Below are 16,531 nucleotides of genomic sequence, written 5' to 3'. Positions count from 1 at the left end.
ATTCCATCACAGACGACGATGGTATGACGGCACAGAATCTGGATGCATGCATCACCGAAGCCAATGTATATCTTATTCTGGGTAGCCATCCACTTATCGCACAGTGTCTGTTCATTGGCCCCCAAAAGAGCTATATCGAACTAGAGTTTTATTATGCCCATGTGTCATTCCCGACTTCAAGCTGTGGTCGTGTTGCGATGCGTGCTTTGCGCCAAGCCGTGGCGAGCTAATTATATAATCAGCCATTTGTCGGTCACGGTCCGCGCCGCGGGGACATGCGCTACTGCTAGCTCGGCGTTTCATGAGGCCTCCTCGCTCGCGATCATTCGCAATGCATCCCATACTGCCAGTATGTTCATTAGACCTGGCGGCTACCTCACCTGGTATATAGGTAATGAACCTGTCGTCCACTTCCACGTCCATCTCGCTATGGCGAAGCGCCCAGTATCTGCAGGCGCTCAGAGAGGACCGAAGTCTTCACCCTCTCACGGAATCAGTACGTGCTGTTCAAAAGCCGGAGAAGGCAGCTCGCTGACCCTAGGTGCAGAGAAGCAGACTACAAACACGCGCAAAGCGAAACCACGCGAAGTCCGCAGAAGTGCGCGCCTGAAAGCTGTATCACAATTTGAGGGTATCAGCAAAAGAAAGCAGCAGGAAACTGGTTTATCGTCAGTTAGTAGAGCTTCGCGAGATCAAGCGGTAGGCATCTCTCTGGCTGTGTTGGCTACCTGGTGATCATGACCACGTTTCAGCAACTCGGTACTCCTAACACAACTTCCCTGAAACGAAAGAGAGGCCAGAAGGCCTCTTGTTCCTCCCTTCCCGCGCAAGATTCGCTGCCTTCGAAACGGCCTCGAACGTCGACTCGACACACGGCAGAGGAACAGGAGATTGAAAAGCACTCTAGCGAAACTGTTGCCGACCCGGTCCAGAGCTGGGTCCTGAACAAGACGTGGCCCCCTGAGTACTTCGAACCAGACGAACAGGCGCAAGAAGAGCTTTCTGACCACGATAGTTGGCTAGAAGAGATGATGGCACAGTCACCTATTCCGGTCGTCCAATATGTGGAAAGGAACGGCTTCAGATATCCACTACCTGTGAAGAGAGCTCCTGCATCGCTCCGACGAAAGCAATCAGATTCGAGCCTGGCTGGGTCTAGTGAGAAGAACAGGGAAAGCAAAAGCGCGTCATATCGAGACGCGCGTTACACTACGATGCTTGAAACCAAAGGAAGTTTCTTACGCGACTTCGACCACAATATCCCTCAAGCTATCTTGGACATCTGCCAGCGCCTGCTCGCTAGAGACCCGATTATACCTCAAAATTCCTTGTTCTGCGATGACCTTTTTGGAAAACTTTGCTGGAAGATACAAGAAAGGAACGAAGCGATGGTAATCCAAGACGTGACCCGTTTGATTGTTCCATCGGCGATGAATCTGGCAATCTACGGTGACACACATCTCGACTCCTTGATAGAAAGTGTGAATGAAGCCTGGGTAGGCAGTATTCCAGTGGAGGGTCCCAGGCCGCAACCGGACTATGCCGTTGGGTTCGGCCGATCCGCGTTCACGACCGAACAGCTGAAAAGGCTCGGTCCACTTGTTGGCAGCGTCTTCGATACCTCATACTTTGTTGCAACCTACCGGATGTATTTTCCGTTTCTCACCTGCGAAGTCAAGTGCGGTGCTGCGGCACTTGACATTGCCGACCGACAGAATGCCCACAGCATGACAATCGCCGTGAGGAGCATCGTCGAGCTCTACAGAGCTGTGAAGCGAGAAAAAGAGCTTGACCGGGAGATCCTCGCCTTTTCTATCTCGCACGATCAACGATTGGTTCGTATCTACGGCCACTATCCTGTCATCGATGGAGACAAAGTCACGTTCTACCGGCATCCTATCCATGAATTCAGCTTCACGGCACTAGAAGGAAAGGATAAGTGGACAGCTTACAAGTTCACCAAAAACGTCTACGATGTCTGGATGCCGACACACCTCAAACGAATCTGCTCAGCTGTCGACCAACTGCCATCAAGTCTTGACTTTCAAGTTTCTGACGAGCCTGGAGCGCAACCCGAGGAGGCCACTGGTCCATCACAAGCCATGGGGAGCCTTCTTTCAGACCCAGATAATATCGACCTTGCTTCACAAGAAGATGAGCCGAATCCGTTTCCGCAAACAGCCACCCCAGACACCTCGGTCTCCAAAGGCGTAGGCCAAGGGAAGGTAAAGAGGGCGAAGACAACTCGCGTTCCAAAAGAGCCGACAGGCGGGCGAAAGAAGCGACGAGGCTTCGAATAAGTGGTGGAAGGCGGCTGAGTAAGACTGCATTTGTTATACAGGTGTCGTATCCAAACAGCTACAAGCTAGCCACGTCGCTCACACCTACCTCTGTCGTCTGATGCTCTTGCTGAATGCTCTCTGATAGCCTGTTGGTTCATATTGCCCTACATGGTCTGTCTTATCAAACACTGTCCTTCCATGCATGTTGCCCATGGACATATGCGCACTCATGCCGATTTGAATAGCCGCGTAGGTATGATATGCTTTCGACAGGGTCGAAGACATCTCCCTCCTCTGCACTGTCTCGTCGTCAACAGCATCTGCCTCCATACTCCCGGCCGGAACATCCAGCACCCTTCGACAGGCACGCTAGATTATTCCGCGACGACTTGAGTTTCCATGGAACCACACAACGCAGCAGGGCCGTCTTCGCTTGACGACACCATTCCACTCGAGGAAACCGTTCGGTTTCGAAAAATACCCCGACGACGGCAACACCTCCCACCAGCGAGTCCCCATTCTGCCCGCATCACACCAGTTAACGATCGAGCGATAGGTATTTCGGGAAATCGTCCAGATTCAGGATACCGACCCTAACTGGGGCCCCAAGGTCGAAGATATAAGTTTCCGAGTTCAAAAAGATGGTCAATCCTAGGGGTTCGCAAGCAAGCGATGGATGGGACGTATGGTCCTTAGGCCTTGTTGGTTTCGAACCCTTCTTCCGGCCACGTGGAGCTCGTGAAAACCCCGATCTTTCAACCGAAAAGATCCATCAGCTGCGGATTACGTATTTAAGAGAAAGCCGTTTACCAGTCGCCCCTCTCCTTCAAAGAATGCTATCATGGAACGTGGAGAGTGGCCCTTCAATGGCAGAAGTGGCATCCTAGGAGCTCAGAAGTTGTCCTGTCCGATGCCCGACCATGTGAGAGCGCTAAGGGCCAATCGATGAGACCGTATAGAGACTTCGTCCCACTCCATCACCAGTCGAACTTACTTTTATCATATCAATCTCCCCGGACAAGAACTGTTGTCCATAACGATGTAGGTCCCTCTAACAATCAGCACAATACCAGTGTCCATCTGCTATACTGCTTGGTCTAATTATTAGCCATAACAAAGATAAAAGATGCTCCTTACCTCTTAGTCCTCTTGAACCTGTCCACAAGACCACTCTTGATAAAACTCCTGCACTCGGATTCAAGATGTCTTAGTGTCGTGAACTCCTGTTCCTCCACGACAAGGTCATGTTGTTCGGTGTCATCAGGAAACTCCGCCACGAGCTCCTTTATTGAGTGGTATTCCCCAATCCAGCATTTGCTTATGATAGCGTCACCAGCCGAACTAGTAATGGGCGGGAACTCCCTCTGCTGAAAGTTTTCGCCCAGAATGACAAAATGGTCAGTACCCCAGGACTCAGTCTCATACGGCTCGTGGCCCCGCAAAAGAGTGTAGAAAACTGAGCCAATCGCAAGACTGTCTGTCCGAACACCCGCCTTGCCATATGTGCCAGTATCTCCGTCGTCGTCTTTGCTTAGTAGCCGTCCAAACGGCTCAGTCATCACCGCGATATCTTCCCCAATCCTCGTTGCCCGGTCAAGGTCGCTCAACTTTAAATTCCAATTCGAGTCCAAAAGCATGTTTGCTGGGCGAATGTCTCCATGTGTTAATCCCACTTGTTCGAGTCCCATAGTGGCTAGGCAAAGTTGCCTCATCCAACGACTAATTTCCTGTGGTTTGAGATGTTGCAAAACCTCAAGGACCCGTATTCCATCACGGATTTGGTACTGGTTAAGGAGCATCGCGACACTCCCATTGGGTGCAAGCTCTAGGAAGGTATCGTTCGGCCTTTGATATAAGCAGCGAATGAGGTGAGGAATTTGTGGTCGATCCTTGAGAAACCGAAATACTTTTTGCTCGTGGGCATGATCAGCCTGCTCATCCTCTCCTGAACGAGCTCTTTTTACCGCAATGAAGTCGTTCAGTTGATCCACTGTACCATTGGTGCCCCGGCCAATAAGACTCATTCTGTCCGAATCGGGATCTGATCAACGAAAGCGCTCTACGGGTTTCAGAAGGGGGGTCGCCACTTGAATGGCCCTTTTCTCCGTCCAAGGGTTGTAAGAGAGGCAGCCTAGAGATTCCGACACCATTATCATTAAATCTTGGCACACTGCGCCGGAGTCTCACGCGAACTTTGGCTTGAATGCTCCGTATACTGTGACTAGTAGGGCCGTGTGAGATCCGCTCGTTGCACAGGGAACAATTTCCCCAGCACACAGGGAGCTAACTAGATCTAGACTAGAGCCTGTAAATATACAGTTATCATTGGCCGGTTCCTTCACGAACCGGTACACAGAGCTAAACTTGACTTCCGCCTACAACGCCTACTATGCCTATAAGCATAAGCCTATGACGCCTACAACTTAGTAGGTGTCCAATAATAGGCGCCTGGTAGTAGGCGTACAGCTATAGGGTTTATAGGTGTTATAGGCTTTATAGGCGTACGGCTATACTATGTAGGCGTTGCAGGCATTATAGGCCTACCTCATCTAAGTCCCCTTATCCTGGGTCTACCCAATAGGGCAGGTTTAGCGAAGAGCCATGCCTGGGCACAGATTGAAGTGAATTTATCTGTCAGAAGTCATACCCTACGGTATTATCCTCTCCGTCAACAGCAACCCGACTCTTTTCCATGGACTCTCTCACATTGAGTGACGACGAGATCGTCGAACGCTGTCAAAATTGTGACTTCTACCCCTCACAATTACTGAGCGACGAGTCGAGTGGCCGCAAAATCTTGAAAGTGTCGGCGGATGTCGTTGTGAAATTTGGACCTGGGGTCACGCACCAGGAGGCAAGTGCACAGCAACTTGCTTTTCAAAATGTCAATCATGTCGTACTTCGTATACCTCAAGTCTATCGGTTCTTCACCAGGCTAGATTCAGATTGTGGCTTCACCGGCTATTTGATCATGGAAAACATTGAAGGCCTAACACTCGACCAGATGGAGTGGAATGATCCAAGGCTACTAGAGCGCATCGTGGCAGGTTTGAATGAGTTACATGCTATTCGGTCAAAATACCCCGGACCTGTCTCCGGTGGAGAAGCACACGGGAGCTTGTGGTCAGAGTATGGTTCGGGAACTACATTCCAACACGTTCGAGACCTGGAGTCGTACATAAACGACAAATTGGCATACTTCCAAACCGCGATTTCTATGTCAGACGAAGATCTCTGCCTTTGCCACATGGATGTGGCCCCACGAAACTTTATGATGGATCTGTGTGGTAGATTGTGTCTACTTGACTGGGCAACCGCCGGTTTTTTTCATCGTTACTTCGAACTGTGGGCAATTGAGTTTGCACAGCACGTTATGGGAACCAACTTTGGCCCAGAACTTCTGCAAAAACTCAACGCAACTCCGACAGAGAAAGAAGGGATTCAAAAACTGAATCTCGTGTATCGATATAATTCGCACTATACAAGGTTGAACACCCAACAATCTCAAACAATCAATGCTAACAGTGAGAAGTTATCGATTATCGGATAACACTGACAGTATTATGGCAGCTGTTGCTAAGGCCAGCAATCCCAGTACTGCAATATCCAGCTAGTACCATTCACCTTTTTTCATCTCGAGTTTTACCGGATTTTGACCCTTCGAATAATTGAACTGGATGACGCAGGCAATATTCTGTGCCGCATTTGCAGTTGTGATCAGTTTCGCTTGGATCCAGTCATTGATGACGGTCAAGCTAGATCACTGTCTGACTCAATTGGCCGCCTGGAACGACAGGGCCCATGGTATGAGCAACAACCCTCACTTTGGTGACTGTAATTTGTGGTATACTGCTACCAGTAGCGGCCGACATTATACAAGTGCTTGAGCAATCGACAGGTTAGGGTTGAGGATACAGGTCCCGTTTGGCATGCAGAGACAGATCTTGTAGCAACATAAATGAATGATCCTCCAACACACAGACTCGACTATAATGAGCTGCTCAGTGCTCTGGTGCTGTGGAATCTGCACACTACTACCTTTCTCGATGTGGCAATCAATGATTGGGCCAAACAAGACATTCATGATTCGCTTCGTCAACTGTTGTGTCACGGACAATCTAGGCATCTGCTTCACTTATTCGCTCTTAGTGGAATCGATGCTCTAAACCGTCCACCTTCAAACGTCCTCAGTAGATGATTGAATTCAAGTTGTACGTGTAATCGTGCAGGTACAGGCATATCTCCACAACGTACGTCAAGTATTTCTACAACGTACATGGTAGATGTCTCTTTATACTCAGGCTAGTAATCTGTCTTTCGAATAAAGGACCCGGGAGGTTTGGGAACAGCTATCCAGCTTATCACTGGCACTGCTTGGATGGGGCCCCAGACACAAAAGACGCACTGCACTGGATGGGTGTTGATCTTGATTCGGCAACTTGAAGAAGAACAGGGACACAACACTAGTCTACATCTGAATTAGTTTTCTGAAAGTTGCTCCATCTTGAGCGTAGTGGACAGGCCACGTGAGAAAGCGAAGTTTTCCCTCTTTTCAACTTGAATGCCGTCCCTTGAAAGTGCGATGAGCTCGGGATTCTGCCGGCAATTTTCTGCGCTCTCCACTACTACAATGTAGTAAGCAGAGCACGATCGACAATGTCTCACAGAAAGGCAGAAAAATAATCGTGGAATACGATAAGACCACAGCATGAGCGACTAACAACAGTATCACAACGGGTCTGGTGGGCAACGCAAAATGGAGCAGAGAGCTTGAAGCTAAAGACAATCGAGACCATCACGTCACCGGGGCGTGGATAAGGCTTTGCTTGGTTCCTGCATTCCGCCAGTCCGCGAATCACAACTCAGGAGAATCCACTGACCACCGACCAAGACTGGCACCGATCGTAATGGCCGTCACTAGCCGCACCACTCATTCCAGGCAACGTAGGCATTGGCTCTAGGTGGTCTCCATAGGCTCTCCAGGCTCCGTAGGGGCACCTCAGGGGATCTCTCCCAGCGGTCAGGACTGCCTAGCACTGCCTAGTTGTCGCTAACCACCACAAAGTTGAACGGCTCGTGACGCTAGTTGTGCTGCCATGCTCGCTGTGCTTCAACGTGTCCCGTGCCTGAACTCGAACGTGATGCTGCTGCTGAGCCTGCGCCTCGAAATGCAGCGTGCAGTTCAACGAGTGGTTCTTTCCAGCTGCTGCATCACCGTCACAGAATAAAACACCGCACTGCACTGCATGACTCGGATTCCAACATAAGGAAACCGACTCCGTGCTGCCTCAGATCCAATTCCTCTTCCCTTCCTCCCCCACACTTCAGACAAACACTTTCTCAACACGACCAGCTTATCTGTTATATCTATTCCTTGTCTCTATTTCTAGTTTATTTTGCTTTGCCATTGGAAACTGCTCCACCGGGTAGGTACCCTTCCCCCCAAACCTGCGTTCTTCGAGGCCCGTCTGGCCCTTGTCGAGATAACGCCGATCCCCATCCCACCGCCGTTTCTCCTCCTCCCCTCGATACCTTTGCATTTCACATTTTGGCTAATGTAGAGACCGCCAGTTGGCATAGACATTCGTTTACACATCATGTCCGCCCAAGTTGCTCCTACCGTGCCGCCTCGGCCAACTCGAGCCCAACAAGCCGCAGCTCACGGTGCCAACAAGCTACCCGAAGTCCCCCCACGACCTCTCAACAAGCGTCTCGAGCGATCGGTATCTCCTGGCCACTACCCTCGCTCTCCGTTGAATGAACCGTGGAATGGCAACCTTGCTCGTCAAAAAACCAATGAACAAACCGAGGCAATGCCTCGCCGGCCCAGTGTCCAGCACCTGCCTTCCCTTGGCCAGGAAGGAATGGAATATGGCGAGATTATGGAACAGGCAAACCAGCAACCTCCATCAGCGTCTGCCCCGCCCACGGAATCTGTGACGCAGACTAGGAATATTGCACAAGACCTCAAGCTGCATGCCCCAAAGCCTTCATTGCCTAAATCAAGTGCGGCAGCACAGATCCAGGCCGTCACCCGGACCGATTCCCAACAGGCCGCTCAACATGGCATTGGAAAGCCTTCCACTCCGTCCCAGGACGAAGGTGACTCACTTGGCCGTGTGAGGACTCGAACGAGTTTCTCGCGGCCCAATTCTACGGTCGGCAACGAACGCCGCTCTTCCATCCATGGAGATGAGTCCGGCCCTGCTGAATTAGGTCTCCGAGTCCCGATAAACCCGTTACTCGGAGACGTTCAGGCGCCTACACCAGGGATGACACCGTCCCATACTGGGGATAGTGCTGCCTACAGGAAGCTTCATTCGCGTTCGAAAAGTCGAGACGTCTCCGCGCCTCCTGGGAGCTACGGTCTGCACGGCCACGGCGTGATTCCCCAGGATAAGTTTGAAAAGGATTGGTACGCCAAACACCCCGAAGCTGCGCAGCATGAAGAGACTACTGGTCATGGTGTCTACGAAAGCATCGGCAGTGGCCGGGGCAGTTTTGCCCTGAGTTCCGATGATCTAAACAAGATTGTTCGCGAGACTGCTATCCGCGGATCGGGACTTGGTAAGCAGACCTGATGCTAGTCCACTCCCCTGCCGGGATACTGACCACATCTAGGCACCTCCAGCACCACCTACTCTTATCCAGACGAGCAGATCGGATATGCTGCATCCGAAGTCTTTATTTCGAGATCGCAGATGAATACTCCCAATAACCTCAACCTTACAAAGACAGCGACCAATGCGTCTCAGCCAGTCGTAGAGTCTCCGTTGCGCAAGGCTAGTTTCCCAGCCGATGAGACAATTCCCGCCGAGGTTCGCCGAGGCAGGCTCTCCGCGTCTGGCCGGTCCGAAGACCATGAAGCCGTGGAAAGCGAGGCCGAACAGGAGGTCCAGATACAGCCCCGTCGCCGAGTCAGCAAGATAACGGGTGGAGAAGAGACCCTGGATGAGACTCTCGAGGCGGAACCATACGTTTCTCACCCGACTGGGGAAGGCGATTATGTCAACGAGCACGGCTACACGGTTCCCATCCTGGCTGCTGATGAAGTTGCTAAGGAGGTGGGGATCGAGCACCTACAACCAGCAGTCTCACCACGCGCTGAACGCCGGGGTAGTGAATTCGACCTGGACTTTCGCAGTGGGGAAGCAACTCCCGGTTCCCGACCCTCCAGCAGACCGTCCAGCTTATATGGGCTGCAAAGCACTTCCCAGACAGGTTCTCGATCAGCAACACATCACGAAGAGCGCGAAAGCATGCATACTCCGTTAGAAGACGTCGAGGAGTACGAGCCGCTGTTCCCGGAGGACGAGGAAGACAAGAAGAAACCTCTCAGCCATGCAGAACGGTTCAAGCAAAGGCCTAACTCGCTAAGACAGAGGTTTCCCAGTCAAGACATCTGGGAGGACACTCCCAGTAGTGCGCTCCATTTGGCCACAGTTTCCACGCCGGATCTTCCCACTCAAACAGAGGAACCTGCATCCAAGGTCTTCGAACCGCCCGAAAAGGAAGCCGCGCGGAAGCAAGAGCCGTCTGAAGAAGAACGAAAGAAGCTCATTCCAAACGAGGAGCGTCTCGCCAAGTCCAAGTTCGCTCCGCACCTTCGCGATGATATGCCCACTAGGCCAGGACAAGCGCCCCGCTTTCCCAGCTCCGATATCTGGGAAGATAGTCCTGAAAGTCATCAGCTTGTTGCTGTTGTGAGCACACCGCCGGTAGATGACGAAGAGGAGGATTCAGGCGAAGTCGAAGTGCCCATCAAGCCATCTGTACCACCACGTCCTGCTGGTAAGAATAGGCTGGGCGAAGGTGCTTCTTCTGCTCAGGTTGCCCCTAGCGTTCCACCACGTCCGCAGCAAGCTGTCAATGATCCCAAGGGCGCATCAACATCGCCCACCGAGCTGAAAAAGGTACCTAGCATACCTGACAGACCGAAGCCTCAAATTCCCGCTCGACCTGCCAAGAAGTTGGGGGCAGACGCACTCAGCAAGACCCAGTCTCGTGATTCTACTGGTTCAGCTGAACATGACAAGGTATCTCCTCCTCTCTCTAAAGCGAAGCCGCAGGTCCCAGCAAGACCCGGCTTGGGTAGTAAGATTGCCAACTTGAGAGGAAATTTTATGAATGACCTCAACCAGAAGCTGGGTATGGGACCTCCTGAAAAGAAAGAGCCGAAAGAGCCAGAGCCTGTTCTAGAGGAGACGAAACCTCTGGATGATGCTCGGAAAGGCAGAGCTCGCGGTCCTCAGCGAAGAGCCCCAGCCAAAACTTCTGGAGCAGCCGCCTCTCCGCCTCAATTTTCCATATTCAAGCCACGTGCCTTGTGGACGATCGACGATGATGACGAGGTCAACATAGCTGATGTGGAACCTGCGGTCCAAGAAGATACAACCAAGGCGAAGGACGCTTCTAATGTGGCAGCCTCAATTGAGCAGGCGGAGCAGCCTGATACTTCTACGAGTGGCGACATTGGCACGTCCTCGACGACTGAGACGCATGACCACGCAGAGGATACCGAGAATCGTAAGCGCGATGAACCTGTACCACATGCAACGCCGCTCGCCAGAAATACAGCTGGCGAGTTAGCAGAACCTGCCCTTGAGTCGGCCTCAGAACAGAAGCCCGACCAGTCAAGTAAAAACCCGGCCGACGAGGATGTTGCTGGTCTCTCTCAGCATACCACAGCAAGCACTGCAGAAGCTTCAGGCCCAGAACTGGAAAAGGAGACGCCCAATCCAAACACTGATGCTATTCCTGCAAGTCGGCAGACAACAGCCGGCACTGATGCTGACACTGTACCTTTAGAGAGGAGCCCTCCTCAGGAGCCTCGAGCTGTCAAGCCTGCAGAAGGGGAGCCAGGCAAAGCCAGCGCTGAAGAAGTGTAGGCCGGGAATATTCGGGGTGTGTGCAGAGAGTAACGACTTTGTGACTGGCTACGGTCGAGTGAGCGGGAGAGGATGAATCGGAAGCATCGGTTGCAAGACCATATCTACATCCAAGAGTTGGGCTAAGAACCCCGAGAATAGACACTAGGAGGCTCTCTTGGAAGCGAGCTGTAAGATGAAATGGCTTTCTTGATTTAAGATTTCGGTTTCATTGGTGTTACTCAAACATGTCATCAAAGTCTACGGCCCTAGGACGAGCCCTGCCAGCGCGGCCTTGTGAGGCGGCTGATGAGGAGGGTACTTCAAGGTGTGCCTTGGTGCCTGATACAGTGTTGTCGTCCCCTTCAACGGTACGCTCAGGCGCGGACGCCGCTGCGGATGCTCCTGTGACAGCTTCTGGTGTTTCATGCGGCACACTGGTAGAAGTCGTAGTAGTAGTCGTCGGCGGCTGAGGCTCGCCAGATGAAGATGATGCATGCTGCTGCGGCGTGACTCCCTCGGGATGTGAATGTGACGATGGTCCGTCTTCCTCTTGTTCTTGTTCCTCATCGCTGCTATCGACCATGGGGACACCATCGAGGTCAGCGTCACTGGTAGGCCTGTCATCGTCATCATCGTCGGCGTCATTGTATTCTTCATCATCGGCCATGGGCTTTCCGTCGACGTTGGTGTCCTCCATATTGACATCACCATCGTGATCCTGGCTGTGTGTGTTGTTATTGCTGATTGACTGCGGCAGTGCGTAGCCGGAGTCGTGGTCCCGTTGCTCGGCGTCGACAGTAACGGTCCTCCAGCGACTTGCAGCCTTTTCCCTTTCCCGTTCCTTATCTGCTCTTTTCTCTTCTTCGGCTTCTGCTTTTTCTCTGGCTTCTTTCTCCTCGAGTTCCTTTTCCGTGAGCGGCGGATGAAGAAACCCATCCACAAAAGCATCATGACTCGGACCCGGAAACACACACCACCCTTCCCAAAGGGCTAAAATGCTCTGAATGCTACGGCGCCATTTGTCTTCTTTCAGTTTTCCCCAGTTGAGTTGCCGGGCGGCGCGACCGAGGATGGGAAACACGTTTTGCACACGTAGTTGGGTCTCGAAGAGGGAGCGGTAGCGCCATGCGTGGCGGACGCCGGCGGATGCCGAGGACGATAGGATGTCGCTTATTATGTATAAGCCGACGAGGGAAGCTGGAGTGGTATCTACAGGAGAAGAATCGGAGGGAGAGTTGTCCTTTGCGTTCGATTTGTTTTTGTTCTCGGAGTCTCCTTCTCGGTCCTTGCTGTCGTCGTCTGAGGCTGCAGGAGGAGTCTGAGAGCCGGTCCTGCTTCTGCTTCTGCTTCTGCTTTTGTTTTTGTTTTTCTTAATACTGTAACAAAACGGGTTGACCACGTTGCGCGTGACCAATGCAGCAACTTCCTCCGCGCCGGCTCCGGCATGTTCGATAGCAAACCCCGTCACCCGCGCCACGTCACCTTTGCGGAGTTTGGCATTCGAGTCTGGTAGTCGACTTAGGAGATGCACCAGTTTGGTCTTTGCCAATGGGTTCAGGTAGCCCATTCCATCATTATCTGGACCAGAATCTGTTATGCCAGTGACTTTCTGGTGGTCACGATATCGGTTCGCCAGGCCACCACCGCCACCACCGCCGTCGTCCATGTCTTCTTCGTCTGACGAGTTGTAGTCGTCATCACTGACTAGATCTTCGACTTTGGTCACATATTCGAATTTGAGGTTGTCCTCCGGCGGGATCCAGACGCTTTGACCCTCGAAAAGAACATCGCCTTGCGGTCGGGAGTTGTAGCCGTAGCCGCTTGCAGCATAGCGATGCTTTCGCGACTTGAAATTCGTCAAGATCTCCCAGAGTTTCCATCGATAGTATACCCCGCCTGTTGAGCGAGAGTCCCAAAGCCATGCCCACTGTTCGTCCCGCTGGATTTCCGGCCGGGACATCAGAAGGGCCTCGAACTCCGGGCCGAATGTCAACAGGGCTTCCACGGTCTTGTGGATCAAACGCAGCTGTTTGAGGTCGTTGGGAGTCTGTACCGTGATCTGAGTTCGAGGGGCATTGGATGACCTGGACGATCCGTAAGGAGTGGACGATGTGTACGAGGAGGGTGGTGCGAATCGACCTCCTCGCCCACCATGTTCGGGGGGAGGGGCACGAGAAAGAGACGAGTGTTGGTGCGGCACCGGCCTGGCGCCAAATGGGAGGTTTTGATTCTTCAAGTTCGCCGATGGCTTCGTGCCGCTGCTGCCTACCAGTGACGTGGGGGTGGCTCCAGACAGGGCTGCGGACGAGAGGTATCGGGATATCGAAAGATAGAAGCCGAATCCCAGATACTTGTTCTGTAAATGCGAGACCATGGTGTCGATATCCGTGGCGGGCGTCTCAGCAGCAAGTGTGACGATTGCAGAAATCGACTTGCGCTCGGTGCTCGAGCCCGGCGTACTAGGAGGGAGAATGCGCACATTGTCGACCGTCAACGGGGATGGAGCGAACAGCGATTTGACCACTGCCGGCGAAGTTCCAGGTGGAAGAGATGATAAATGTAATGTTGGCTTCGCTGCCGCCTTCAGTTCCTCTGCATCACGGCTGCTCTCCTCGTCTAGCCGGCCAAAGGCTGCACCTGTGGTGTCGCGTCGGCCGTTCGAGGGTGTATCGTCGGTATCTGGGGAAAACATTCGATCCCTCTCATTTTTGTCTCGCCGGTCGCGCTCAGGGCCCCTGGGGCCGCCGCTCGAAAAGTCATCATAGGGTCTCTTCTTGCCATAACTTGGCCCCGATCCAAGGCTGCCCGGTCCGCTCCTTGGTTTGGACGGTACTGGTCCTAGACTGCCGGGGCCGCTCTTCAATCCAGAACTTGTGAAGTGCCTTTTGCCCGGTCCTGGACCGTAGTTGCTGTTCATAGGCCCGCCGCCGCCATGACCAGTCCTTCTGGAAGGGAAGCTGGATGAATCTCCTTCATCGTCAAAGCTCTTAACAAAATCCTCAAGCACGGCGGCCGTCTCCGCTTGTTCCCTTGCCTTCTTCGCTTCTGCCTCTGCCTTCTGGCGCTCGAAGACAGATTTCTTGACCGGGGCATTCAATTTCGCCGAGAGGTCGGCGGCCGGAGAAGTCATCGTCGAAACCGAGAGCGGCGGGTTTGGATGCGGAACAACATGTCCCTGCTGAAGATGAGCACACCCTGAACGAGTTGTTAAATGGAGCAATGATGAACGCTAATTGTAGTGCGCCGGAAGACACATAACAGTATGCCAAAAGATCATCATGCGCTTGAATTAGGGTGGTGATACTGGTACTGGTACCGGCTTCAAGTTCGGCGGCCGTTGTCGCGTTACAAAATGGGTGTAGAGATCGTGCCGCTTTAATTCTCTTTCATATACAGGACCCCGAGTCGCCTACAGAAGATTTATTCACCGAGCGTTGCAACTTGCTCACGATACCATTTGCTTATAGCACAGGATATAATCTCGCGTTGAAGGGGAGAGAAGGACGCTCATCTATGGCTGTTGCGGAAATGATTTCAACACATCATCAACCATGATCTGGCTTGCTCCAAGGTAGTTGACCGGGTCACAAAGCTCCTTCAACTTTTCTCCACTTATATGTTCCGTCACGGCTGGCCAGTTGTTGAGGACATCGAACAGAGCTCGATTTGTCTCAATCGCCTGTTTACACGCCTCGTACACAATATCATGCGCTTGTTGGCGGCCTACGAATGGAGCCAGGCCCATCATCACCGCCTCGCCCACAATAAGTCCCTTTGTCGAGGCAAGGTTGCGCCTCATTGAGTCTGCATGGACAACAAGGCCTCCCATGGCAAAGTTTGTCTGATGCAATGCGCCGACAGCCAGCACAAAAGCTTCTGGGACCGCCACCCACTCGAGATGCCAGGGGCCAGACGCTCGTTCGAAATCGGACACCATGGCGTCCAGCACGAGGCCCGCGTTCGAACGGAGCAGTTTTGAAGCCGCGAGAATAACCTCACTGGAGATCGGATTGCGCTTCTGAGGCATGGTGGAGGAAGCTCCTCGATGCGGAACAAACGGCTCCGACACCTCAGCCAGCTCGTTCGAAGACATCAGGATCAAGTCGTAGGCAATCTTTCCCAAAGATCCGCCCACGAGAGCGAGAAAATTGACGATTTCCGCAATGTTGTCACGCGCGACATGCCAGGTGACGGTGGGATTTCCCAGAACGAGCTCCTGTGCCAGTTGCTCTCTCACTAACAAACCCTTGTTGTCCGAACCTAGCGAGGCCAGCGTGCCCGCCGCACCGCCGAACTGAACTAACAGACAACGGCCCTGGATTGACTGGAGACGCTCGATATGCCTGATGATGCCGGACAAATACACGGCGCATTTGTATCCGAACGTGCAGGGCAAAGCGTGCTGTAGGTGAGTGCGCCCTGCCATTGGCGTGTCCTTGTACACCTCTGCAAGACGCCTCAGGATGAGACATAGTTCATCCAGTTTGCGCTCGATGATTTGTAGTCCACGGCGCATTTGAAGCATAGTCGCCGTGTCTTGAATATCCTGTGTAGTCGCGCCCCAGTGGATGTACTTTGCCATGTCCTCAGGGGTTTGCATGACCAGTTGGCGGACGAGAGGGAGCACAGGATAGCCCACAATCTCCGTCTCGTTAGATAATCTCTCGAAACTGGAGCCAAGTCTGAGTACTTGAGGCAGGACCGGACTCATTGTGTGCACTTACTCAATATATGCATTGCTTAGTGAGTCCGTAATGGCTTGGCCGGCTTCGGCTGGGATCACTCCCACTGTCGACTGGGCCCGTGCCAATGCAGCTTCCACTTCTATCATTTGGCGCACGTAGGCTTCATCAGAAAAGACTTGTCTTATTTCTTCTGTCCCGAAGAGGCCCCGAAAGACTCGGGAGTCTAATGCTGAGACTGCCATAGTAGGGGTTGGGTCGAGCCGAAACGACTAATCGAGAGTATATCGTCCCAGCATGCGTGACTTGATCTTCATCAAGAGAGAAATCAATAAAAAAAATCCAATGTACTTCTAATTGTAGACGAATGAAATGGTTTGGCACAGGAGTAGGCCACCGTCTGTGGTGGTGCGGAGACACATTTCATTGTTAGGCTGACGAGGCTGGACGTGGAGGGGGCTGCAGCCTTGTGCGGAGAAACAGGATGGGTTCACCTTTGTTGTTCAGTTGTCTCCGGTATCAATGCAGCACTACTGGTAGCGAATGGATCACCATCAAGGCAAGAGTCGAGTGAGAACCTTTCCGATGGCTTGAATTGCCGTTGCCTTCTCACGACATGCTGGTAGAGCTATCTTGTGGTGCAGGTCCATCGGTGCTATTCGCCCGAGGCTCGCATCGCAAGGCTGCAGTAATCTTG

General features: G+C 52.6%; 6 protein-coding genes across 6 annotated transcripts; 3 read left to right on the top strand and 3 right to left on the bottom strand.

The window, feature by feature from the left end:
- Nucleotides 1-3,426, top strand: HMPREF1120_09102 (uncharacterized protein). Its single transcript, XM_009163379.1, has 3 exons — nucleotides 1-496; nucleotides 548-699; nucleotides 753-3,426. Exons 1-3 carry the CDS (start codon nucleotides 154-156, stop codon nucleotides 2,298-2,300), a joined length of 2,043 nt encoding a protein of 680 aa, XP_009161627.1. The 5' UTR covers nucleotides 1-153; the 3' UTR covers nucleotides 2,301-3,426.
- Nucleotides 3,416-4,306, bottom strand: HMPREF1120_09101 (uncharacterized protein; the record flags this gene model as incomplete). Its single annotated transcript, XM_009163378.1, has 1 exon — nucleotides 3,416-4,306. One exon carries the CDS (start codon nucleotides 4,304-4,306, stop codon nucleotides 3,416-3,418), a length of 891 nt encoding a protein of 296 aa, XP_009161626.1.
- A 524-nt stretch (nucleotides 4,307-4,830) lies between these two features.
- Nucleotides 4,831-6,355, top strand: HMPREF1120_09100 (uncharacterized protein). The gene is made up of 2 exons (XM_009163377.1): nucleotides 4,831-5,768; nucleotides 5,815-6,355. The coding sequence occupies exons 1-2, from the start codon at nucleotides 4,975-4,977 to the stop codon at nucleotides 5,894-5,896; spliced, it is 876 nt and encodes a 291-aa protein (XP_009161625.1). The 5' UTR covers nucleotides 4,831-4,974; the 3' UTR covers nucleotides 5,897-6,355.
- Nucleotides 6,356-7,396: 1,041 nt separating this feature from the next.
- On the top strand, nucleotides 7,397-12,177 carry HMPREF1120_09099 (uncharacterized protein). The gene is made up of 3 exons (XM_009163376.1): nucleotides 7,397-7,708; nucleotides 7,854-8,849; nucleotides 8,904-12,177. Exons 2-3 carry the CDS (start codon nucleotides 7,880-7,882, stop codon nucleotides 11,168-11,170), a joined length of 3,237 nt encoding a protein of 1,078 aa, XP_009161624.1. The 5' UTR covers nucleotides 7,397-7,708; nucleotides 7,854-7,879; the 3' UTR covers nucleotides 11,171-12,177.
- On the bottom strand, nucleotides 11,388-14,282 carry HMPREF1120_09098 (uncharacterized protein; the record flags this gene model as incomplete). Its single annotated transcript, XM_009163375.1, has 1 exon — nucleotides 11,388-14,282. One exon carries the CDS (start codon nucleotides 14,280-14,282, stop codon nucleotides 11,388-11,390), a length of 2,895 nt encoding a protein of 964 aa, XP_009161623.1.
- A 381-nt stretch (nucleotides 14,283-14,663) lies between these two features.
- On the bottom strand, nucleotides 14,664-16,079 carry HMPREF1120_09097 (3-carboxy-cis,cis-muconate cycloisomerase; the record flags this gene model as incomplete). Its single annotated transcript, XM_009163374.1, has 2 exons — nucleotides 14,664-15,822; nucleotides 15,877-16,079. The coding sequence occupies 2 exons, from the start codon at nucleotides 16,077-16,079 to the stop codon at nucleotides 14,664-14,666; spliced, it is 1,362 nt and encodes a 453-aa protein (XP_009161622.1).
- Nucleotides 16,080-16,531: the final 452 nt, after the last annotated feature.

The sequence above is a fragment of the Exophiala dermatitidis genome (assembly GCF_000230625.1).
Source record: "Exophiala dermatitidis NIH/UT8656 unplaced genomic scaffold supercont1.8, whole genome shotgun sequence".
NCBI classification, from domain to species: Eukaryota; Fungi; Ascomycota; class Eurotiomycetes; order Chaetothyriales; family Herpotrichiellaceae; genus Exophiala; species Exophiala dermatitidis.
The sequence above is the reverse complement of the archived record's forward strand: the minus strand, read 5'-3'. Positions and strand labels throughout refer to the sequence as shown.

Bases quoted from the DNA above. Each gene is read 5' to 3' on its own strand.
- HMPREF1120_09102 (XM_009163379.1), top strand. From the start codon at position 154: ATGCCCATGTGTCATTCCCGACTTCAAGCTGTGGTCGTGTTGCGATGC. The intron at 497-547 runs GTACGTGCTGTT...CCCTAGGTGCAG, and splicing joins TTCACCCTCTCACGGAATCA to AGAAGCAGACTACAAACACG. The intron at 700-752 runs GTAGGCATCTCT...ACCACGTTTCAG, and splicing joins GAGCTTCGCGAGATCAAGCG to CAACTCGGTACTCCTAACAC.
- HMPREF1120_09100 (XM_009163377.1), top strand. From the start codon at position 4,975: ATGGACTCTCTCACATTGAGTGACGACGAGATCGTCGAACGCTGTCAA. The intron at 5,769-5,814 runs GTTGAACACCCA...AACAGTGAGAAG, and splicing joins TATAATTCGCACTATACAAG to TTATCGATTATCGGATAACA.
- HMPREF1120_09099 (XM_009163376.1), top strand. From the start codon at position 7,880: ATGTCCGCCCAAGTTGCTCCTACCGTGCCGCCTCGGCCAACTCGAGCC. The intron at 8,850-8,903 runs GTAAGCAGACCT...GACCACATCTAG, and splicing joins TATCCGCGGATCGGGACTTG to GCACCTCCAGCACCACCTAC.